This window comes from Thamnophis sirtalis, unplaced genomic scaffold, assembly GCF_051295495.1.
Source record: "Thamnophis sirtalis isolate CommonGarterSnake01/CBP01778 unplaced genomic scaffold, rThaSir2_p1.2 scaffold_13, whole genome shotgun sequence".
NCBI lineage: Eukaryota > Metazoa > Chordata > Lepidosauria > Squamata > Natricidae > Thamnophis > Thamnophis sirtalis.
The window spans coordinates 43,385,266-43,410,174 of NW_028261393.1; the positions used below are offsets into that span (position 1 = coordinate 43,385,266).

Sequence of the window (24,909 nt, forward strand, 5' to 3'; positions counted from 1 at the left end):
AAACCAACTCACTTATTCTGCAAGATCTGTCTAGAAGAGATGTGGACTTCAACTCTCAGAATTCCCCATCCAGTTGTGGGCACCCCTCACTTAGAACAGGATTGGAATGCAGCCATGACAGTCCTGTTGGCTAATATTGTCAGCGAAGGACCAGAACTGCATCTGTTTCTTTTTTTAAAAAAAACCACATAGAGCCAGAGGGAGGCTACATTTTGAACTGCTTCCTCAATCATTTGGAAGTAAGCTTTGTTTGAAAGCTTTTGCTGAAGGTAGAGAATATTTTTGCCAAGCTGCCTTCTTGAGGCTGTGGAACAGTTTGTAACCAGCCTTTGATGTTCAGGAGGAGGAAGCATAATATGTAATATAAAAGGAGACTGTGGACTTTTCAGATTTGCAGGATTCCATGGCTTTAATCCAGGTAGCCCTCCATTTATGACCACAATTAAGCCCAACATTTCTGTTGCTAAAAGAGACAGTTGTTAAGTGAATTTTGCTCCATTTTAGGACCTTTCTTGCCGCATATGTTAAGTGAATTGCTGCAGTTGTGAAGTTAGTAGCATGGTTGTTAAGTGAATCTGGTTTCCCCCAAATTGACTTTGCTGGTTAGAAGATTGCAAAAGGGGATTTAAAAATGGTCATAAGTCACTCTTTTCAGTGCGGTTGTAACTTTAAATGGTCACCAAAGGAACTGTTGTAAGTGAAGGACTAGCTTGTACTAGCCTAGAAATAAGCATTACTACTACCACCCATCTCCGAATCCAAGGCACTTACTGTATTTTTCGGAGTATAAGATGCTCTGAAGTATAAGACCCATCTAGCTTTTGGGGAGGAAAACAAGGGGAAAATATCTGCCTCTGCCTCCCAGTAATTTGCCTCCTTGCAACAAACAGCAAACAGTGCAGACGATATACACTGTGTTACGTTTCAGACTATACTTGTACAGATGCTGTTAAAATAGATATGGCTTTCTGGAAGTATAGTTATTCTCTGCTATTTAAAAGAAGACACAACAGCACTGGGCCTCTTCAGATGAAGCATTTATTTTAAAAAGCTTCTTCATTTTGTTAAGTTGTCTAGAACAATAACAAAGTAGTCTTTAAAAAATAACTCCGAAAAGTGCAATATGTTGCACAGGCAGAAAGCATTAAGATTTCTTCTGTGTTTTTTTTATTTTTCTGCCCTCGAGTGTTTTTTTTAATTGTTTGTGACTTCAGAACTGTCTCTTGATTTTATAGATATGTGTCTCAAGCAGAACTCGAGGCCAAAAGTGAAGAATCTCTCCAATTGCTTGAACATGCTCTTGAAATCCATTTCAGTGAAAAGCTGGACGCCAAGATTAAAAAGTTGAAGGACGCCCTGGTTCTGGAGGAGGAGGAGGAGGAGGAAATGGAGGAGGAGGAGGAGGAAAAGGAGGAGGAGGAGGAGGAGGAGGAGGAAAAGGAGGGGGAAGAGGAGGAGGAGGAAGTGAAGAAGGAGGAAATGGAGAAGGAAGAGGCGGAAGAAGAGAAGAAGGAGGATTGCTTTGTAAATGTGTGTCAGAGCGGACTCATGCTGAACAGAGAAATTTATGATAAGCTTTTTGACTATCAGAGGGAAGGGGTTGCTTTTTTGTACAAGTTGTATGCAGACAGAAGAAAGGGCGGCATCCTGGCAGATGACATGGGACTTGGGAAGACCATTCAAGTCATCACATTCCTCTCCGGGATGTTTGACGCAGAACTCATCCGTTCCGTGTTGCTGATTCTCCCAGTCAAGCTTATTAACAACTGGGAGAAAAAGTTTGAGAAGTGGACTCCAAGCCTGCGAGTGGAAGTTTTTTACGGAACCAACAAAGCTGAACGTAAGAAATCTCTGAAACTGATCCAGAGGAGAAAGGGTGTGTTGCTCACAACCTACCGGATGCTCCTCAACAGCAGTCAGTACCTTTCTAGCTTTGATGGGAAAGAGTTTGTTTGGGACTATATCATTCTAGATGAAGCCCATAAAATCAAAAGACCATCTGCCAAAACGACAAAATCATTGCGCGTCATTCGTTCCAAAAACCGCATCCTTCTCACAGGGACTCCGGTCCAAAACAATCTCAACGAACTTTGGGCTCTTTTTGATTTTGCTTGTCAAGGCTCGCTTTTGGGCACCAGGAAAACCTTTCAGATGGAATATGAGGGCCCTATCACGAGAGCCAGGGCAAAAGATGCCACTCCTGGAGAGAAAGCTCGGGGACGTGAAATCTCAGAAAACCTGATGTCCATCATTCAGCCATATTTTCTCAGGCGGACTAAAGATGAACTCCAGAAGAAGAAAAAGGCTGAGCTTCCAAATCATCTTCTTGAAAACCAAAGCAAAGATCTTGCTCCCGCCATGCCTTCTCTTCCACGAAAGAACGAGTTCATTGTATGGTTGTTCTTAGCACCCATACAAGAGGAAATATATAGAGATTTTATATCCTTGGATCGTATCAAGAAGCTGTTGTTGTCTCCCAAGTTCCCAGTGGGTGAATTGTTTATCCTGAAGACGCTCTGTGATCACCCAAGGCTCTTGACAAATCAAACACGTAGTCAACTAGGGCTGGAAGCTTCCTATTACAGCGAACAAGAAGATGGTGAAAATGAACTTGGTGAGCTCCCGGACATGGAGAGGAGTATTGAGCATGTTTCTGTTGAGATGCTGATTCAGGAGTCTGGAAAGTTGAGCTTCCTTGTGGCGCTGCTGGAAAGACTGCAAGACGAGGGACATAGAACTCTGGTGTTCTCCCAATCGCAAAAAATGTCGGACATTATAGAGCGTGTCTTAACTCACAGGGGCTTTAAGCTCATGCGCATTGATAGGACAGTGACCAAGTTGGCAGAGCAAGAGAAGAGAATTGGCATATTTCAGAAAGATGGAGACTACTCTGTGCTTTTGCTTACTACTCGAGATGGTGGGCTTGGTTTAACCTTAACAGCTGCTAGCCGGGTGGTGATTTTTGATCCCAGCTGGAATCCAGCTACAGATGCCCAAGCTGTGGACCGAGTTTACAGGATTGGACAAAAGCAGAATGTCGTAATCTACCGGCTGGTTACCTGCGGGACAATTGAAGAGAAGATCTATAGAAGGCTAGTCTTCAAGGAAGAGCTACAGTCTTCCAATATGTTCATACTGGATGACACACGAAGCTCGGCCACACAGCTACAATTGCAGTCCTTACATCCCACCCAAAGAAAAACAGACACCGAGTTGGATGAACACATTGCACACCTCTACGCGCTAGAGATATTTGGCATTTCTGACCATGATTTGATGTACACACATGAGACAGCACATGATGACGAAGCCGAAAACGAAGAAGCTAACAGGTACATTGAACCCAGAGTCCAAAAAGCTCAAGAATTGGTACAACTAGAATCTCAGTTGAATCACCAGCACATAAGAAATATCAGAAGTATGACTGAAGGAGCATGGCTGAGAGATACAGATTCAGCCATCCAACCAAAAATGACACCATCCGAATCTTCACCAGGTGAGACTCTTGGGCCATCCACATCCGAAAGGACAAGCCCAACACTCGTGGAATCACCCACACCATCCGCAAAGAAACCATCAACTCCTCCTCCAAATCCTTTGGTTGCCCCATCTGTATTTATTAGTCCTTTCCTCAGTAATGAAGATATTGATCTTGTAACCGATGATGACAATGTCTTTTTTAGTGATATGGTCAAATTGAGCTTTAACATTTTTGGGCATCTTAAGCAAATGCTTCAGATTATTTCTAATATGGAAGATGGTTTGCCTTCAGAGGAGAAAGAACACCAATTTCTCAGCTTCCGATCATGTGACCTAAATCCTGGGACAGGTCTTATGTCCCCTTTTCAGGCTCATTCAGTATCTATCAAGGACTACAGTCCTGAATCAAGAGCAATCTCTGAACGGGCTGCTGTGGATACAGATGATGAGCAAATGGTTCTCCGTACCACCAATACAGATGTTCTGTATTCCAAAAACAAAGAATGTCAAACAACCAGACTGCAAGCAGATGACCAAAACAAGACTTATACTCCTGATGCCTTGGAGGATTCTGAGAATGGACCACCAACCTCCGCAAAAAAAGACATGTCATTAGAGGAGACAGCAAATGAAGGCTTCCAGCTGAGGTTGGATAGCTACTGTAGCTCTGCAAGTGAATCACTTGGAAGAGTACGTGGGAGTCTCAGAGGCCTCCAGACTAGCAATGGTGCAGAGCGCTCTGTGGTCATGGATGATTCCAATGGTCCATGTGATAGTAGAGACAGTTTTGGGCTGGGGAAAAAGAAGCGTTTTGCAATTATTGTTTCGGATGAGGAAGATGGTGAATTAACAGATGAACTGGATGAGAACAAGCCATACGGAATTTGTATGTCAACACCAAAGGCCAACAATCCAATGGCTGCGATTTGTGTTTCTCCCAGGATCAGATTGAGTGGAAGAAGGTCAACAGCTTCTCGTCGATCCTTCGATGTGGCCTTGGAAAAAAAGGATGATGCTGCAGCTGGAGAAGCAGGAACTGCCAGCAATGTATCTAATAAGTCATTAGATGCCCAATGTAATGTCATGTGATCTACTTTTGCAACCTTCTGTCAAGAAAAGTCAATGGGGAAGCCAGATTCCCCATTGTAGCCAAAGGAGAAGCTGTCCCCTTTTCAGACTCATTCAGTATCTATCTTCATACTTAACCCTTTTAAATGTTACATTTACATAATATATTACATACGTATATTACTTTTTCTTTTGATCTATACATCCTTGTTCTTTTCCATTCCAATTTTTATTCCTCAGATCCAACCATAAGTAAATTCTATTCCAAATCTCCTAGTATTCTGTCTCCTTTATTTTTTAGTTCCAGTGTTAGTCTATCACATTCTGCACAGTCTAATATTTTCTTTATTATTTCCCCTTCTAGAGGTATGTTCTCACTCTTCCATTGTTGGGCATAAACTATTCTCGCTGCTGTTGTGCTATGTAATGTTAAATATGTTAACCCTTTACTTTGACCTCCTTTTATAATTCCTAATAAGAATAGTTCCAGTTTAAATTCCAATTTCTCTCTGGTCATTTCTTCCAACCAAATTTGAATCCTTCGCCTGTAGTCTTTTGCCTTTCTACATGTCCACCACATGTGGTAATAGGTGCCTGGTAGTTGGTCACATTTCCAGCAATTAGGTGATAATTTTTTATATATTTTGGCTAGCCTAACTGGTGGTAAGTACCACCTATAAAACATTTTATATAGGTTTTCTTTATATGATGTGGCCAGAGTTAATTTCCTATTACTTTCCCACAATTTTTCCCCACTTTTTCAATTCGATATTACACCCAAAATTCCTTGGCCAATCTATCATTGTCATCCATGAATACTCTTCATTGTAGTAAGGTAGAATAACAACCTTGAAAGGCTTTCTCTCTGTCCCATTTTCTCTCTGTCCCATTTTCTAGTAAAATCAAGGCAGGGTTATTTTATATTCCTCACTTTTCCTTCTTTCTTGGGACCGCATAAAAACCTTTCTACATGCCCTCCAGTCTTCATAGCTAGTTCCTTCTTATGACCAAGGTCAACTGTACTTTGACAGCAAATAAAGGCTTTCAGCTGAGGTTGGATAGCTACTGTAGCTCTGCAAGTGAATCACTTGGAAGAGAACGTGGGAGTTTCAGAGGCCTCCAGACTAGCAATTGTGCAGAGCGCTCTGTGGTCATGGATGATTCCAATGGTCCATGTGATAGTAGAGACAGTTTTGGGCTGGGGGAATGGTGTCCTGATTCGGATGAGAAAGATGGTGAATTAACAGATGAACTGGATGAGGACAAGCCAGATGGAATTTGTATGTCAACACCAAAGGCCAACAATCCAATGGCTGCAATTTGTTTTTCTCCCAGGATCAAATTGAGTGAAAAAAGGTCAACAGCTTCTCGTCGATCCTTCTTCGATGTGGTCTTGGAAGAAATGGAGGATGCAGTTGGAGAAGCAGGAACTGCCACCAATGTATCTAATGATAGGTCTCTTCAGCATGAGTTTGAAGAAGAGGTAACCCAAAATTACATTGGGGAAGTATCAGAGGAACCGGAAGAGGAGCCATTTGGAGAAACACTGGATTCTGAGAGAGAATCTAGCCATTTCCATGATACAGACTCTTCAGGAGGAGAATCTTTTCTCTGAAATCTCAATATTGTGGGGGGAATCTAAGGTTACTGTGCTTGAGTTGAATGTTTACTCTGAAGACTTGTTCCTACCATTGGATTTTGTTTTCGAGTGCCAGCTGCTGAAAATTAAATATGCAATTTTTTTTGGCCTGTCTTAGCAGACTCTTTTAGTTCTTTATTATGCTTTGCTGCCTTTCATTTCAAAGTGAGTTCAATTTTTATCAATCACTTCCTCTTGGGTATGGCCAATGTGCTCGAATTTGGAGTCTCTGTTCCCCTTGAGGTGTTGTAGAAAAAAACAGGACACGCAAGCCAGCTCTTCAGGGAAGGAATAGTTTATTGCGCAGGTGCAGAGACAAAGGCCTGAACCCCAATGACATCAGGAAATTCCTTTTTATTGTCCTTAGCTTTTAGCTAAGCCACCTGCTAGATTTTGGATACACCCCCAACATGTGCCCTTGAATTACAGTAAAATTATGTCTACAGTAAGTAATAATACATAGTCAGCTAACAGCCAACACAGCATACATTTGAGGAAGTAAATTGTGTCCTTTCAGACAGTTTTTACAGTCAAGCCAGCAGATATATTAAAATAGAGACTTTTGCTACAGCAGCTTTTATGTGCAGATTCCCTAAAAGCAAATGTTTGCAATTTCTATATATGAACAGCTAAAGCTTAATATCATGAGACCCTAGTTTCGTTCAGGCTTGAGGCCTACTCTGATTCAGCCTGCTCTCTCAGAGGTAGCTAATATTTGATTGGGCTATATCACTTGAGACTTTTATTGAAATGATGAGGCATGGGTCTCACCCATCCATCAATCAAGCAACTCCAATGATGGAGGACTGACATACCAGAGGTGGCTTGAATAACATCTAGCAGTGAAAATTTGACTCATATGATCCGGTAGTAATGGCTTTTAGTACATAAGAAAAATCCTTAGACCAGTGTTTTCAAATCTTGGCAACTTTAAGATCCGTGGATTTCAAGTTTCAGAATTCTTCACCCATCTTGACTAGGGAATTCTGGGGTTTGAAGTCCATAACAGTTTCAAGTTGCCACCATTGAAAAAATACTGGCTTAGACATTGCCAAAAAAAGCCTAAAATGTGACTGTTTCTTTAATCAGATAATAGGAATAGCTTGAGCCCTTGAAAGTAATTTTCCTATTTTAAGTACCCCAATAGTGCTCCCCCCCTCCCCGGTTTTTTTTACAAATGGTAGTTGTTGACTTAAAAACAACTGAGCCCAAAATTTGATGGAGCAGCTCTGAGCAAGATACCGTGTTTTTCAGACTATAAGACATACCAGTGTATAAGACACACCAAGATTTCGAAGAGATAAGTAAGAAAAAAAAGTTTTTATCCTCCCCAGCCCCAAGAAATACTCTGCAGGCTTCAGCAGGGATGGTATAAGGCAAAAACTCTCCCATTTTTGTGAAAATGGACTGTTTTCCACAAAAATGGAATGCGGGGTGGGGTTTCGGGGGGCCAAAAATAGCTGTATTTGGTTTATAAGATGCATCAAAATTTCCACACTCTTTTTTTGGGGGGGAGAAGTGCATCTTATATTCCAAAAAATACAGTAGTTAAGTGAGTTTTCCCCCATTTTATAATCTTTTTTGGCACAGTTGTTTTAGTAAGCATGGTTAAGTGAACCTAACTTCCCCATTGACTTTCCTTGACAGAAGGTTGCAAAAGTAGATCACATGACATTGCAACTGGCATAAAATACCCGCCAGTTGCCATTGGTCTGAATTTAGATCACATGACCAACCCAATGGCTAGTGCTCTGTTGTAACTGAACATGGTCAGAAGTCACATTTTTCAGTTCCGTTCTAACTGGCCATCAAAGAAATGATTGTAAATGGAGACCCACCTATAAAACTTTTTCCCCTTGACTAGCAAAGTCAAAAATATGGCCTACTCCTCTTATTCAACGTAATTTATTTGGTTTTTCCCTAAAGATGGTTTCAGAGACTGTTGTGATTCGTCAATGTTGGTTTATGGTAGAATGTACAGGAAGCAGTCCATTATGGCTTGTTCAACAAAGTATACTTTAAAAAGGCCATGATTTAGCACGTTAGAATAGAATAGCAGAGTTGGAAGAGACGTTGGAGGTCTTCTAGTCCAACCCCCTGTTTAGGCAGGAAACACTACACCACTTCAAATGGATAGCCAACATCTTCTTAAAAATTTCCAGTGTTGGAGCATTCACAAGTTGTGGAGGCAAGTTGTTCCACTGATTGTTCTGTCAGGAAATTTCTCCTTGGTTTTAAGTTGCTTCTCCTTGATAGTTCCCACCCATTGCTTCTTGTTCTGCCCACAGGTGCTTTGAAGAATAGCTTGATTCCCTCTTCTTTGTGGCAACCCCTGAGATATTAGAACACTGCTATCATGTCATCCCTAGTCCTTCTTTTCATTAAACTAAACATACCCAGTTCCAGCAACCGTTCTGCATATGTTTTAGCTCCAGTCCCCTAATCATCTTTGTAGTTCTCCTCGCATTCTTTCTAGAGTCTGAACATTTTTGTTATATCGTGGCGGCCAAAACTTGATGCAGTATTCCAAGTGCGGCCTTACCAAGGCCTTATAAAGTGGTATTAACACTTCACCTGATCTTGATTCTATCCCTCTGTTTATGCAGCCTAGAATTGATGTTGATTCAGTTTGTGTGAATAACAGCTATCTCTAACTCCACATGCAGTCTGGTCATTTTGTCTGTGTGAAAGCTGCACTGGAGTTTCTTTTTAGCTGGATGAGGACTTCTGTTCTTTAAGTGGGAAGCTGTCCACTAGTTACTCCCATTACAGGAGAATCAGACCTGAATCTTTATCTTCTTCATGCCTGATTCTGAGCCAATGGCCTTTGCTGGTTTCGTACATTGTCCTAAGCTTTAGTTTGCTTAAATATGACTTACAGACTAAGCCTCCTCCTGGCTGGGTTCACACAACACTAAAACAATCCCTGCATTGTAAAAAGGTAATAGCTGGCTTCTACCTTAACCTGCTTTGTGGTTGTGTTGGAAAATGAGGCTGGGGAAATAGGTTTTCTGAGCTGGAAGATCAGCAGAAAATTTACCTTGCTTCTTCCATGGGCTGTTTTGGTTAGAGGTAGAAACAGACAAAATGCAAAATAGGAGTCGGAAGTTAAAGGTAATGGTTAAAGGTAATGTTAAAGGTATTCCTCACATATATGTGCTAGTCATTCCTGACTCTAGGGGACAGTGCTCATCTCCGTTTCAAAGCCGAAGAACCAGATGTCCAAAGACTCTCCATGATTGTAACTGTTTTGACAGAGTATGTTGCTGGAATGGAAGATAAGCTAGAGCTTCTGGAGGAAGCCAACACGAACTTGACATCCAAAATTGAAGTGGTGCAACAAAAAGCTGAAAATGCAGAAAAACAAATTGTTATGATGAACTATAAACAGATGGAGCTTGCATTAAGAGTCGGGACTGCGTGAAAACGAACAGGAGAACTTGAAACAGATTTTCTCAGAGGCTTTCAGTCGTCTGGTGGGAAGACCGGGAATCAATTTTGACTGGCAGATCGAAAAAATTTACCGCCTTAACTCTTGGGCGGCAAAACAGCGACATCTTCCTCGAGACGTAATTATATATTTTACTACAAGAGAGTCTAGAAACGCGATACTACAAGAGTCTTATAATACCAGGCTACAAATTGGCGGACAGGACTTGATTGTCTTCAAAGAGATACCACCCCAAATGTTAAGAGCCAGGAGAGATTATGCTTTTCTAGTGAAAGAACTCAGAAACCGTCAGATACAGTACAGATGGGATGTGCCATTTGGTATTATAATTACATTCGAGGAGCAAAAACATCGTCTCAACTCTGTATGGGAAGCCCGAGATTTCTATCATAAGACCCTGAAGGTGGGACACCCTGAATCATCTGGACCTGGAGAAAGACAACGAGAAGGACAAGATAAACAACAAATTACACAACCACAAGACAGAAAGTACCATTTTCCCCTTCTGGAGGGGCAAGGGACCAGAGAACAAGGACCTAGCCGTACGACTACCAGACAAATGGGAAAACAAGGGAGACTGCAACAACCTCAACAATCTTCGGCCATTGATTAAGGAGATATGTCCGAATTCTTTACAAAAGATAAAGAAAATATCTTGCTATTTCAAACAGCTTAAGAACGATATAATTTGTTTGTAAGAAAATCATATTAATCTAACTGATCCAAAATATCCGCTCAATCTCGAACTTGGTTAATATTTTGTGACTTCTGCCATGCAAAAGAAAAACGGCATAGTTGTATACTGAAGAAAAGACATTAAGGCTGAGCGAACTGAAGCAGACGCCTTTGGAAGATATATCGCATTAGATCTAAAAAGTCTTGATGGATAACTTTGAATTTTATACAAATCACTAATGATTTATTTTCTAGGGTGAAGAAGATAAAGATTGCGGCGAGGGTTCTTTTGGATCATAACTCAGCTTGGACGGAATAGGGAAGGGTAGTGCAGGCAGAATGTCTTGGAGGTCGAAAGGGAGTCTATTTTGATATGAAAAGTATATTAATGATTGTAAAAATTGCTATCTGAAAACTTTGTTCGGAATATGAATAAGGATATATTCAGGGAATTTGTAGAAGATGTAAGTAAAGCATATATGAGAGGAGTACCAGAAGGTCTTGGAGGTCGATTGGGAGTTTATTTTGATATGAAAAGTATATTAATGATGCAAAAATTGCTATCTGAATACTATGTTCGGAATATGAGTAAGGGTAGATTCAGGAAATTTGTAGAAGATGTAAGTAAAGCATATATGAGAGGAGTATTGATGAATATATAAAAACAAAAAAATATATACATATAGACACAAACAAGGGCAAAAACGAAAAGAGTTGGGAGAGGAAAGCAACAGGAAAATTTGAAATGTATTTAAATTGTGTTATAGAGGAAGGAGGCACAAAGGGGACAAAATTAAGGGTGTGGAAACAGATAGATATTTAGATAAAGAGATAAGGCCCCTAGCTGGAGAAGAGTACAGGATAAGTTGAATCAGTAAATAACCTTTGGGGAAATCTTGCAGGTAATCAATCAATTAACAATGCAAATTGCTTAAGTTTGTGTAATGGTAAGAAGCTGAGTTCAATGTATTTTTTTTCTTTTTTTTCTCTTTTTCCTAACTTACTTGGTTGTAATACATTTAAGACTGTTTGATAAAAGCTATACCGTGTACGGGCTCTGGGAAGTTGGGAGGGGGGAAGGGAGGGGGGGGTCATGGGGGGGAGGGGGGAAATATAGTTTGTGCCAGTTTTTAAAACAACATGATAGCACTTGTATACTGTTGCTTTTTCTTTAATTTTAGTATAAAAATAAGAAGCTGAATATACCGATGGACAGTAGAAATACACCGAAGTGAGGAGCAGAGGGAAAGAAGAGGGAGGGGCAGAGAGGGAGGGAGAGAGGATTGGAAGGAGGGTGAGATGGAAGGGAGGGGGAGAAAGGAGTGTTAGAGGGAGAGGGGAAGTAGGAGAGGGAAATGTATGGAGGGGAGTAAGGAAAGTTGGAGGGGGGAGAAAGAAAGGGTGTATGGAGGGTTGAAGCGCTATATTGGTTTTGTATTTTGGGGAATACAAGGAAGGTTGTTTATTGCTCAATGTTATATGGCCCCAATCATGCACAGTATATATGTGACTGTATGAAATGAAAATGAAATAAAACAATTTGAAGGACAAAGACTCTCCATGATCATATGGCCAGCATGGCTAAATGCCAAAGAAAGGGAGGAAAACACCCTCACCCCACCCTATGGGCTACTCTCGTTGTCACTCGAATCCAGAAACACCAATAGGGAAAGCGATCAGCGCTGAAGCCCCTCCCACAGGAATCATCCCCTCTCCAGGGCACCCCCTGCTGTGAGGGACCCCCACTAGACACACACTCCTTTCATCAATCTCTTCAGGAGGCGGGGTTTTCTTGCCCCCACCACCAATCGAAGCCCGGCCGTGTTTTCCTGACGGGCGTCACCCAGGATACTCTCCATATTGGACGTGGCAGCGCTTCAGCTGCGGGCCTGGGTCGAACGACGGCGGAAAACAGAGCGAGGCGGCTCGGTTGCGGCGACCTGTTGGGCTTCGGGTCTTTCTCTCAGCGGCGGGCTTCCTGATCCTGCCTCCGCCCAGCGAGCTCCATTCCCCGCCTCGTCCGTCAACATCATGTCAAGCAGAGCTTGACGAGTCCAAAAAGATGCGGGGAAGAAGGTGGTTGAGAGGGTGAACCGAGGCGCATGCGCACAATGGGAGCGCCTTTGGAAGCCGCGGAGAAGGCCGTCATGGCGCGAGGCTCCTCCTCCCAGCCAATGTAGTTTCGCTTTCCTCGATGGCGTCCCCGGGAAGGAAGGGGTCTGCCCCCTGTCGGGAAGAAGAAGCAACTGCACGGCTTGGACGCTTCTCAACCCGGTATAAACTAGACGGGCGAGAGTTCCCATCCTCCCCTGCCAAGTAGGACCAAGATGGGATATGTAGTATTTCCCTACTGCAGGGAAGGAGTCTTGGACGAGCGAGGCAGGAAACTGGTCATTCCAGATTCACAGGAATTCACACTCCTATCATTCCTGATTAATTGCCATTTAAATAATATTAATTAACTAATAATTAATAAATATTCCCTTGTATTCTTATTCATTCCATGTATTCATAATCATGTTTATACTCATATCTGTTACCTTATTCATCCTTGACGAATCAAATTAAATTAATCAGAGGAGGGGATTTTTAATGTTCGTTCTTGCAGAGGAGGCTGCGGGACATCGGACTTCAGCGCGATCCCCCACCTGCCCCCATCCCCTCACTGGGGATTTGGGAGTTAGAGATCTGCATCTCTAACCCATTTGGAGGGAAACAAGTGAAAGAAAACGAGCCCACCTCACCACTAACCCCCAGATTGATCTGCAGAGTCCTGGACCGGATCGTACAGCGGAGTCTTCTCAAACCTTGGCAGCTTGAAGCTGGGGCGACTTTAACTCCCAGGGTTGCCCAGAATTCTGGGAGCGGAAGCCCACCTAATCTTAAAGTTGCTGAGATTGAGAAGCGCTGATGCAGACCCTGAATCGGTAGAGACCGTTCTGCGTGACTTGAGCTCGACCGGACACAATTAGGTTTAAAACGGAGTCCCCCCACCCCAATTTTTTTAATTTATGGAGATTAATTCCATGTTGCTCATGCAAAACGAATTATCTTTTTTCCAACGAAGTCAGAGCATCTGGTTTAAAAAGGACATGGATTTTTCTTGGTGACGTGCCTTATGGGGGGGGGGGCGGGGACACGGTTTGGTTTCCCCGATTTTTCTGCAAATATAAATCGATAGCAACCACCGTGCCTATTTGTGTCAATCGAGCATCCCGTACCGGTGAATGAATGAATGAATGAATGAATGAATGAATGAATGAATGAATGAATGAATGAATGAATGAATGAATGAATGAATGAAGGGAGCTCGGGGACTACGTTTTTTTCTTCGGCCCCGCCCCGAGCGCTTGTGTTTGAAATGATCTGATTTGCTAACCCGCATCCAAATTATGTGCATACCTCTCGGTAACAGGCGGGGCAGGTCGGTGAATTAGCGCGCAGAATTCAAATTGAACGCTTCAGGAAGCTTTATAGAGTTTTGTGAACGTTTGGGCGAAATTATGGCGGACCTTGCAGATTTGGACCCGGAGCAAATAGAAAAGTACTGCAGGTATTTCCAAAGGGGTTCGTGTACGGGGAAGGTGCGCCTCCTGATTTGCTCCTGGCAAGCCATTTCTTTTTGGGTGGGCTTGGCAGGAGTGGTGGGGATTCCGCATTCCTATATTCATCTTCCCCCTTTTTTTCCTGCTACAGGGGTCGCCCCAAAGGTGCTTTTCTTTTCTTTTTTTTTAAAGTAGAGTTTCTTATTATTTTTCTCCTTTGAAAACGAAAAGCACCTTTGGGACAACCATGCTCTGGATAATTAAGAATCTCCATAAATGCCCTTTATCAATGAGAGCAGGCTAAGGGTTAGCCCAGTGGTTCCCAACATGGGGCAATCTTGATTTTTAATGGGTGCAAGTTGAATCTTTAATGATCTTTTAGGCTTCCTCTGCTTGAAAGAAGAATTATAGGGGGGAGGGGGATCAGGATTTTAGAGATGCTTAGGTGGGGCATGGCCAAAAAAAAGGTTGGGAACCACTGGGTTAGGCAAAGCCAGGGGACAGCAGGAGAATTATTTTGGGGAAAGAATGAGAATGTCAGTCCTGCCTCCGCTCCTGGCTTTTAAGTAAGAACGATCCTTGACTCCAGTAGGTGAGAAAAGTATTGTTTCTTAAAGGTTAAGCCCGGTGGTTCCCAACATGGGGCAATCTTGATTTTTAATGGGGGCAAGTTGAATCTTGTTTACAGCAAGCTTCCTCTGCTTGAAATAAGAATTATATGAAGGGGGGGGGTCAGGATTTTAGAGATGCTTAGGTGGGGCATGGCCAAAAAAAAAGGTTGGGAACCACTGGGTTAGGCAAAGCCAGGGGACAGCAAGAGAATTATTTGGGGGAAAGAATGAGAATGTCAGTCCTGCCTCCACTCCTGGCTTTTAAGTAAGAACGATCCTTGACTCCAGTAGGTGAGAAAAGTATTGTTTCTTAAAGGTTAAGCCCGGTGGTTCCCAACATGGGGCAATCTTGATTTTTAATGGGGGCAAGTTGAATCTTGTTTAGGTGAGAAAAGTATTGTTTATTAAAGGTTAAGCAGAATAAAATAAAGCAAAGCCAGAACTGGCGTTTGCATGTCAAAATTCCAAGTAAAGCTTTTCCTAGCATTAAGGCTTGTAGTCCCTCACCCCTTTGTCCAATCGGTTTTGAATAATTGTTTTGGAACCGGGAGCTGCATTCTTTGCCTTCTTTCTAACGGCCAGTTCTTCTCTGCACCCACGCTCTCTTAGCTTTCGCTTTCCCCTATCGCTTAGCTTTCCCTTTCCTCCCATAGGCGCTCCCCTATCTCCTATCTTCTCAACTGCTGGAAGAAAGTGATTGTCCCAAAGTCACACCATAGGGTTTTCATGTCTAAGGCGGTCTCCTGGTTTCTAGAGCAGTGTGCCTGAACCACTGACTGTTTGATGAACCAAACCAACTCACTTATTCTCCAAGATCTAAGAAGAGATGTGGACTTCAACTCTCAGAATTCCCCATCCAGTTCTGGCCACCCCTCACTTAGAACAGGATTGGAATGCAGCCATGATAGTCCTGTTGGCTAATATTGTCAGCGAAGGACTAGAACTGCATCTGTTTCTTTTTTTAAAAAAACAACACATAGAGCCAGAGGGAGGCTACATTTTGAACTGCTTCCTCAATCATTTGGAAGTAAGCTTTGCGTGAAAGCTTTTGCTGAAGGTAGAGAATATTTTTGCCAAGCTGCCTTCTTGATGCTGTGGAACAGTTTATAACCAGCCTTTGATGTTCAGGAGGAGGAAGCATAATATGTAATATAAAAGGAGACTGTGTGGACTTTTCAGATTTGCAGGCTTCCATGGCTTTAATCCAGGTAGCCCTCCATTTATGACCACAATTAAGCCCAACATTTCTGTTGCTAAAAGAGACAGTTGTTAAGTGAATTTTGCTCCATTTTAGGACCTTTCTTGCCGCATATGTTAAGTGAATCGCTGCAGTTGTGAAGTTAGTAGCATGGTTGTTAAGTGAATCTGGTTTCCCCCAAATTGACTTTGCTGGTCAGAAGATTGCAAAAGGGGATTTAAAAACGGTCATCAGTCACTCTTTTCAGTGCGGTTGTAACTTTAAATGGTGACTAAATGAACTGTTGTAAGTGAAGGACTAGCTTGTACTAGCCTAGAAATAAGCATTACTACTACCACCCATCTCCGAATCCAAGGCACTTACTGTATTTTTCGGAGTATGAGATGCTCCGAAGTATAAGACGCACCTAGCTTTTGGGGAGGAAAACAAGGGGAAAATATCTGCCTCTGCCTCCCAGTAATTTGCCTCCTTGCAACAAACAGCAAACAGTGAAGACGATATACACTGTGTTACGTTTCAGACTATATTTGTACAGATGTTGTTAAAATAGATATGGCTTTCTGGAAGTATAGTTATTCTCTGCTATTTAAAAGAAGACACAATAGCACTGGGCCTCTTCAGATCAAGCATTTATTTTAAAAAGCTTCTTCATTTTGTTAAGTTGTCTAGAACAATAACAAAGTAGTCTTTAAAAAATAACTCTAATAATTTGAACATTCTATAGCATTTATAGTTATTGACTTACCTCGTTGAAGCAAACAGCCTGATTAGCACAAGAAAAAAAATCTGCCTCCCAGCAATTTGCCTCCTGCAGGAAACAACAAGTTTCACTTTCGATTTCAGCAGGGGCCTCCCAATCATCAGCTGTTTCAGGCTGCAGGGATTGCTATAGTCTATTGAAGCCTCCGCACGCCCCGTTTTCCCCATTTGCTGCAAGGAGGTAAATTGCTGGGAGGCAGAGGCCAAAGGGTGGAGCTGGGTGGGTGGGGCTATATTCGGTATGTAAGAGGCACAGAAATGTTCACCCTGTTTTAGTGGGGAAAAAGGTGTGTCTTATACTCCGAAAAATGCAATGTGTTGAACAGGCAGAAAGCATTAAAATTTCTTCTGTGTTTTTTTTATTTTTCTGCCCTCGAGTGTTTTTTTTAATTGTTTGTGACTTCAGAACTGTCTCTTGATTTTATAGATATGTGTCTCAAGCAAAACTGGAGGCCAAAAGTGAAGCATCTCTCCAATTGCTCGAACAGGCTCTTGAAATCCATTTCAGTGAAAAGCTGGCCGCCAAGATTAAAAAGTTGAAGGACGCCCTGGTTCTGGAGGAGGAGGAGGAGGAGGAGGAGGAGGAGGAGGAGGAGGAGGAGGAGGAGGAGGAGGAGGAAAAGGAGGGGGAAGAGGAAGAGGAGGAGGAAGTGGAGAAGGAGGAAGTGGAGAAGGAGGAAGTGGAGAAGGAGGAGGCGGAAGAAGAGGAGGAGAAGAAGGAGGATTGCTTTGTAAATGTGTGTCAGAGCGGACTCATGCTGAACAGAGAAATTCACAATAAGCTTTATGACTATCAGAGGAAAGGGGTTGCTTTTTTGTACAAGTTGTATGCAGACAGAAGAAAGGGCGGCATCCTGGCAGATGACATGGGACTCGGGAAGACCATTCAAGTCATCACATTCCTCTCCGGGATGTTTGACGCAGAACTCATCCGTTCCGTGTTGCTGATTCTCCCAGTCAAGCTTATTAACAACTGGGTGAAAGAGTTTGCCAAGTGGACTCCAGGCCTGCAAGTGAAAGTTTTTTACGGAGTCAACAAAGTTAAACGTAAGAGATCTCTGGAACTGATCCAGAGGAGAAAGGGTGTCTTGCTCACAACCTACCGGATGCTCCTCAACAGCAGACAGTACCTTTCTAGCTTTCGTAGGAAAGAGTTTGTTTGGGACTATATCATTCTGGATGAAGCCGATAAAATCAAAAGACCATCTGCCAAAACGACAAAATCATTGCGCGTCATTCGTTCCAAAAACCGCATCCTTCTCACAGGGACTCCGGTCCAAAACAATCTCAACGAACTTTGGGCTCTTTTTGATTTTGCTTGTCAAGGCTCGCTTTTGGGCACCAGGAAAACCTTCCGGATGGAATATGAGGGCCCTATCACGAGAGCCAGGGCAAAAGACGCCACTCCTGGAGAGAAAGCTCTGGGACGTAAAATCTCAGAAAACCTGATGTCCATCATTCAGCCATATTTTCTCAGGCGGACTAAAGATGAACTCCAGAAGAAGAAAAAGGCTGAGCTTCCAAATCATCTTCCTGAAAACCAAAGCAATGATGTTGCTCCCGCCATGCCTTCTCTTCCACGAAAGAACGAGTTCATTGTATGGTTGTTCTTAGCACCCATACAAGAGGAAATATATAGAAATTTTATATCCTTGGATCATATCAAGAAGCTGTTGTTGTCTCCCAAGTTCCCAGTGGGTGAATATGTTATCCTGAAGAAGCTCTGTGATCACCCAAGGCTCTTGACAAATCAAACACGTAGTCAACTAGGGCTGGAAGCTTCCTATTACAGCGAACAAGAAGATGGTGAAAATGAACTTGGTGAGCTCCCGGACATGGAGAGGAGTATTGAGCATGTTTCTGTTGAGATGCTGATTCAGGAGTCTGGAAAGTTGAGCTTCCTTGTGGCGCTGCTGGAAAGACTGCAAGACGAGGGACATAGAACTCTGGTTTTCTCCCAATGGCGAAAAATGTCAGACATTATAGAGCGCGTCTTAACTCACAGGGGCTTTAAGCTCATGCGCATTGATGGGACAGTGCCCCAGTTGGCAGAGCGAGAGAAGAGAATTGGCATGTTTCAGAAAGATGGAGACTACTCTGTCCTTTTGCTTACTACTCGAGTTGCTGGGCTTGGTTTAACCTTAACAGCTGCTAGCCGGGTGGTGATTTTTGATCCCAGCTTGAAGCCAGCTACAGATGCCCAAGCTGTGAACCAAGTTTACAGGATTGGACAAAAGCAGAATGTCGTAATCTACCGGCTGGTTACCTGCGGGACAATTGAAGAGAAGATCTATAGAAGGCTAGTCTTCAAGGAAGAGCTACAGTCTTCCAATATGTTCATACTGGATGACACACGAAGCTCGGCCACACAGCTACAATTGCAGTCCTTACATCCCACCCAAAGAAAAACAGACACCGAGTTGAATGAACATATTGCACACCTCTACACGCTGGATATATTTGGCATTTCTGACCATGATTTGATGTACACACACGAGACAGCACATGTTGACGAAGCCGAAAACGAAGAAGCCCACAGGTACATTGAACACAGAGTCCAAAAAGCCCAAGAGTTGGTACAACTAGAATCTCAGTTGAATGACCAGCACATACAAAATATCAGAAACACGACTGAAGGAGCATGGCTGAGAGATACAGACTCAGCCACCCAGCCAAAAATGACGCCAACCAAATCTTCACCAGGTGAGACTCTTGGGCCATCCACATCCGAAAGGACAAGCCCAACACTCATGGAATCACCCACACAATCCACGGAGAAACAACCTGCTCCTCTTCCATGTCCTGTGGTTGCCCCACCTGTATTTATTAGTCCTGTCGTCAGTGATGGAGTTATTGATCTTGTAAGCGATGATGACAATGACTTTGTTAGTGATATGGTCAATTTGAGCTCTATAATGACCAGTCTGGTTGTTGAAGACATGTATGATGAGCAAATGCTTCAGATTATTTCTAATATGGAAGATGGTTTGCCTTCAGAGGAGAAAGAACACCAATTTCCCAGCGTCGGATCATGTGACCTAAATCCTGGGACAGGTCTTGTGTCCCCTTTTCAGACTCATTCAGTATCTATCAAGGAGGACAACAGTCCTGAATCGAGAGCAATCTCTGAAATGGCTGTTGTGGATGCAGATGATGAGCAAATGGTTTTCCATACCACCAATACGGATGTTCTGCATTCCAAAAACAAAGAATGTCAACCAACCAGACTGCAAGCAGATGACCAAAATAAGACTTATACCCCTGATGATGTCATGCTCCAAACTGGGACAGGAAGTGAGCTTAAAGATGTCCAGATGAAACTGCTGCAAGATTTAATTGAGTATTCTTCTGATGATGGGATTCACCAAACTCAGGCTGATATGTCACTTAATGTTCCTCCAATCTCTCATGGAGATCCCTGTGAAATTAAGGAACTAGATGCTGTGGCACCACAGGAGACCATGGTTAGCAAAATGACTGAAAGCAGCACATTGCAGAACTCTGGCATGAGAGAAACTGCACAGTCCAAGTATCTTGATATTTCCTCTCACTATCAGCAGATGAGAAATATCAGAAACACGACTGAAGGAACTTGGCTAAGAGATACAGACTCAGCCACCCAGCCAAAAATGATGCCAACCAAGTCTTCACCAATTGACTCTCTTGGGCCATCCACATCTGAAAGGACAAACCCAACACTCGTGGAATCACCCACACAATCCACAAGGAAACCACCTGCTCCTCCTCCATGTCCTGTGGTTGCCCCACCTGTATTTATTAATCCTGTCGTCAGTGATGGAGTTTTTGATCTTGTAAGCGATGATGACAATGACTTTGTTAGTGATATGGTCAATTTGAGCTCTATAATGACCAGTCTGGTTGTTGAAGACATGTATGATGAGCAAATGCTTCAGATTATTTCTAATATGGAAGATGGTTTGCCTTTAGAGGAGACGGAACACCAATTTCTCAACGTCCGATCCTGTGATCTAAATCCAGGGACAGATCTGATGTCCCCTTTTCAGACTCATTCAGTATCTATCAAGGACTACAGCCCTGAATCGAGAGCAATCTCTGAGCTGGCTGCTGCTGATACAGATGATGAGCAAATGGTTTTCCATACCACCAATACAGATGTTTTGCATTCCAAAAACAAAGAATGTCAACCAACCAGACTGCAAGCAGATGACCAAAACAAGACCTATACTCCGGATGATGTCATGCTCCAAACTGAGACTGACATGTCACTTGATGTTCTTCCAATCTCTCATGGAGATCCCTGTGAAATTAAGGAACTAGATGCTGTGGCACCACAGGAGACCATGGTTAGCAAAATGACTGAAAGCAGCACATTGCAGAACTCTGGCATGAGAGAAACTGCACAGTCCAAGTATCTTGATATTTCCTCTCACTATCAGCAGATGAGAAATATCAGAAACACGACTGAAGGAACTTGGCTAAGAGATACAGACTCAGCCACCCAGCCAAAAATGATGCCAACCAAGTCTTCACCAATTGACTCTCTTGGGCCATCCACATCCGAAAGGACAAGCCCAACACTCGTGGAATCACCCACACAATCCACAAGGAAACCACCTGCTCCTCCTCCAAGTCCTGTGGTTGCCACACCTGTATTTATTAATCCTGTCATCAGTGATGGAGTTTTTGATCTTGTAAGCGATGATGACAATGACTTTGTTAGTGATATGGTCAATTTGAGCTCTATAATGACCAGTCTGGTTGTTGAAGACATGTATGATGAGCAAATGCTTCAGATTATTTCTAATATGGAAGATGGTTTGCCTTCAGAGGAGAAGGAACACCAATTTCTCAACATCCGATCCTGTGATCTAAATCCAGGGACAGATCTGATGTCCCCTTTTCAGACTCATTCAGTATCTATCAAGGACTACAGCCCTGAATCGAGAGCAATCTCTGAGCTGGCTTCTGCTGATACAGATGATGACCAAATAGTTTTCCATACCACCAATACAGATGTTTTGCATTCCAAAAACAAAGAATGTCAACCAACCAGACTGCAAGCAGATGACCAAAACAAGACTTATACTCCGGATGATGTCATGCTCCAAACTGGGACTGACATGTCACTTGATGTTCTTCCAATCTCTCATGGAGATCCCTGCGAAAGTAAGGAACTAGATGCTGTGGCACCACAGGAGACCATGGTTAGCAAAATGACTGAAAGCAGCGCATTGCAGAACTCTGGCATGAGAGAAACTGTACAGTCCAAGTATCTTGATATTTCCTCTGACTATCAGGTCAATTTCAACCTTGCCTTGGAGGATTCTGAGAATGGACCACAAACCTTCGCAGAAAAAAACATGTCATTAGAGGAGACAGCAAATGAAGGCTTCCAGCTGAAGTTGGATAGCTATTGTAGCTCTGCAACTGAATCACTTGGAAGAGAACGTGGGAGTCTCAGAGGCCTCCAGACTAGCAATGCTGTAGAGAGCTCTGTGGTCATGGATGATTCCAACGCTCCATGTGATAGTAGAGACAGTTTTGGGCTGGGGAAAAAGAAGCGTTTTTCAATTATTGTTTCGGATGAGGAAGATGGTGAATTAACAGATGAACTGGATGAGAACAAGCCATACGGAATTTGTATGTCAACACCAAAGGCCAACAATCCAATGGCTGCGATTTGTGTTTCTCCCAGGATCAGATTGAGTGGAAGAAGGTCAACAGCTTCTCGTCCATCCTTCGATGTGGCCTTGGAAAAAAAGGATGATGCTGCAGCTGGAGAAGCAGGAACTGCCAGCAATGTATCTAATAAGTCATTAGATGCCCAATGTAATGTCATGTGATCTACTTTTGCAACCTTCTGTCAAGAAAAGTCAATGGGGAAGCCAGATTCCCCATTGTAGCCAAAGGAGAAGCTGTCCCCTTTTCAGATTCATTCAGTATCTATCTTCATACTTAACCCTTTTAAATGTTACATTTACATAATATATTACATACGTATATTACTTTTTCTTTTGATCTATACATCCTTGTTCTTTTCCATTCCAATTTTTATTCCTCAGATCCAACCATAAGTAAATCCTATTCCAAATCTCCTAGTATTCTGTCTCCTTTATTTTTCAGTTCCAGCGTTAGTCTATCACATTCTACACAGTCTAATATTTTCTTTATTATTTCCCTTTCTAGAGGTATGTTCTCACTCTTCCATTGTTGGGCATAAACTATTCTCGCTGCTGTTGTGCTATGTAATGTTAAATATGTTAACCCTTTACTTTCACCTCCGTTTATAATTCCTAATAAGAATAGTTCCAGTTTAAATTCCAATTTCTCTCTGGTCATTTTTTCCAACCAAATTTGAATCCTTCGCCTGTAGTCTTTTGCCTTTCTACATGTCCACCACATGTGGTAATAGGTGCCTGGTAGTTGGTCACATTTCTGGTGTGGTAAGTACCACCTATAAAACATTTTATATAGGTTTTCTTTATACGATGTGGCCAGAGTTAATTTCCTCTTACTTTCCCACAACTTCTCCCCACTTTTTCAATTCGATATTACACCCAAAATTCCTTGGCCAATCTATCATTGTCATCCATGAATACTCTTCAGTAAGGTAGAATAACAACCTTGAAAGTCCATTCAGCTTTCTCTCTGTCCCATTTTCTAGTAAAATCAAGGCAGGGTTATTTTATATTCCTCACTTTTCCTTCTTTCTTGGGACTGCATAAAAACCTTTCTACATGCCCTCCAGTCTTCATAGCTGGTTCCTTCTTATGACCAAGGTCAACTGTACTTTGACAGCAAATGAAGGCTTTCAGCTGAGGTTGGATAGCTACTGGTAGCTCTGCAACTGAATCACTTGGAAGAGAACGTGGGAGTCTCAGTGGCCTCCAGACTAGCAATGGTGCAGAGCGCTCTGTGGTCATGGATGATTCCAATGCTCCATGTGATAGCAGAGACAGTTTTGGGCTGGGGAAATGGTGTCCTGATTCAGATGAGAAAGATGGTGAATTAACAGATGAACTGAATGAGGACAAGCCGGACGGAATTTGTATGTCAACACCAAAAGCCAACAATCCAATGGCTGCGATTTATTTTTCTCCCAGGATCAAATTGAGTGGAAGGTCAACAGCTTCTCGTCGATCCTTCTTCAATGTGGTCTTGGAAGAAATGGAAGATGCAGTTGGAGAAGCAGGAACTGCCACCAATGTATCTAATGATAGGTCTCTTCAGCATGAGTTTGAAGAAGAGGTAACCCAAAATTACATTATGGAAGTATCAGAGGAACCGGAAGAGGAGCCATTTGGAGAAACACTGGATTCTGAGAGAGAATCTAGCCATTTCCGTGATACAGACTCTTCAAGAGGAGAATCTTTTCTCTGAAATCTCAATATTGTGGGGGGAATCTAAGGTTACTATGCTTGAGTTGAATGTTTACTCTGAAGACTTGTTCCTACCATTGGATTTTGTTTTCGAGTGCCAGCTGCTGAAAATTAAATATCCATTTTTTTTTTGGCCTGTCTTAGCAGACTCTTTTAGTTCTTTATTATGCTTTGCTCCCCGTGGCACCTGGAGAATGTTCGGAGGTGGTCCCCTGCAGGGTCCAAGGGATCAGGCTGCCTTCAGCGAAACATCACCTCACTTAGTGTCCCAGCAAAGGAGTCGCCAAAAACTGTTGTAGAAAAAAACAGGACACGCAAGCCAGCTTTTCAGGGAAGGAATAGTTTATTGCGCAGGTCCAGAGACAAAGGCCTGAACCACGAATAACATCAGGAAATTCCTTTTTATAGTCCTTAGCTTTTAGCTAAGCCACCTGCTAGATTTTGGATACACCCCCAACATGTGCCCTTGAATTACAGTAAAATTATGTCTACAGGAAGTAATAATACATAGTCAGCTAACAGCCAACACAGCATACATTTGAGGAAGTAAATTGTGTCCTTTCAGACAGTTTTTACAGTCAAACCAGCAGATATATTAAAATAGAGACTTTTGCTACAGCAGCTTTTATGTACAGATTCCCTAAAAGCGAATGTTTGCAATTTCTATATATGAACAGCTAAAGCTTAATATCACGAGACCCTAGTTTGGTTCAGGCTTGAGGCCTACTCTGATTCAGCCTGCTCTCTCAGAGGTAGCTAATATTTGATTGGGTTATATCGCTTGAGACTTTTATTGAAATGATGAAGCATGGGTCTCACCCATCCATCAATCAAGCAACTCCAGTGATGGAGGACTGACATACCAGAGGTGGCTTGAATAACATCTAGCAATGAAAATTTGACTCATATGATCCGGTAGTAATGGCTTTTAGTACATAAGAAAAATGCTTAGACCAGTGTTCAAATCTTGGCAACTTTAAGATCCGTGGATTTTAAGTTTCAGAATTCTTCACCCATCTTGACTAGGGAATTCTGGGGTTTGAAGTCCATAACAGTTTCAAGTTGCCACCATTGAAAAAACACTAGCTTAGACATTGCCAAAAAAAGCCTAAAATGTGACTG

At 42.6% G+C, this 24,909-nt stretch overlaps 1 protein-coding gene and 1 pseudogene across 1 annotated transcript; both read left to right on the plus strand.

Annotated features, from left to right (window-relative positions):
• The first annotated feature begins 1,509 nt into the window (after positions 1 to 1,509).
• LOC148043157 (DNA excision repair protein ERCC-6-like pseudogene) lies at positions 1,510 to 6,168 on the plus strand (annotated as a pseudogene).
• A 7,648-nt stretch (positions 6,169 to 13,816) lies between these two features.
• LOC148043158 (uncharacterized) lies at positions 13,817 to 23,900 on the plus strand. Its single transcript, XM_087727100.1, has 4 exons — positions 13,817 to 13,866; positions 16,854 to 16,977; positions 17,119 to 22,124; positions 23,530 to 23,900. The coding sequence occupies exons 1-4, from the start codon at positions 13,817 to 13,819 to the stop codon at positions 23,786 to 23,788; spliced, it is 5,439 nt and encodes a 1,812-aa protein (XP_087583226.1). The 3' UTR covers positions 23,789 to 23,900.
• Positions 23,901 to 24,909: the final 1,009 nt, after the last annotated feature.

Excerpts from the sequence above, each read along its gene's own strand:
- LOC148043158 (XM_087727100.1), top strand. The coding sequence starts at position 13,817 with ATGGCGGACCTTGCAGATTTGGACCCGGAGCAAATAGAAAAGTACTGC. Across the intron at positions 13,867-16,853 it reads CAAATAGAAAAGTACTGCAG|ATATGTGTCTCAAGCAAAAC; the intron begins GTATTTCCAAAG and ends TTGATTTTATAG. Across the intron at positions 16,978-17,118 it reads AAAAGTTGAAGGACGCCCTG|GAGGCGGAAGAAGAGGAGGA; the intron begins GTTCTGGAGGAG and ends GTGGAGAAGGAG.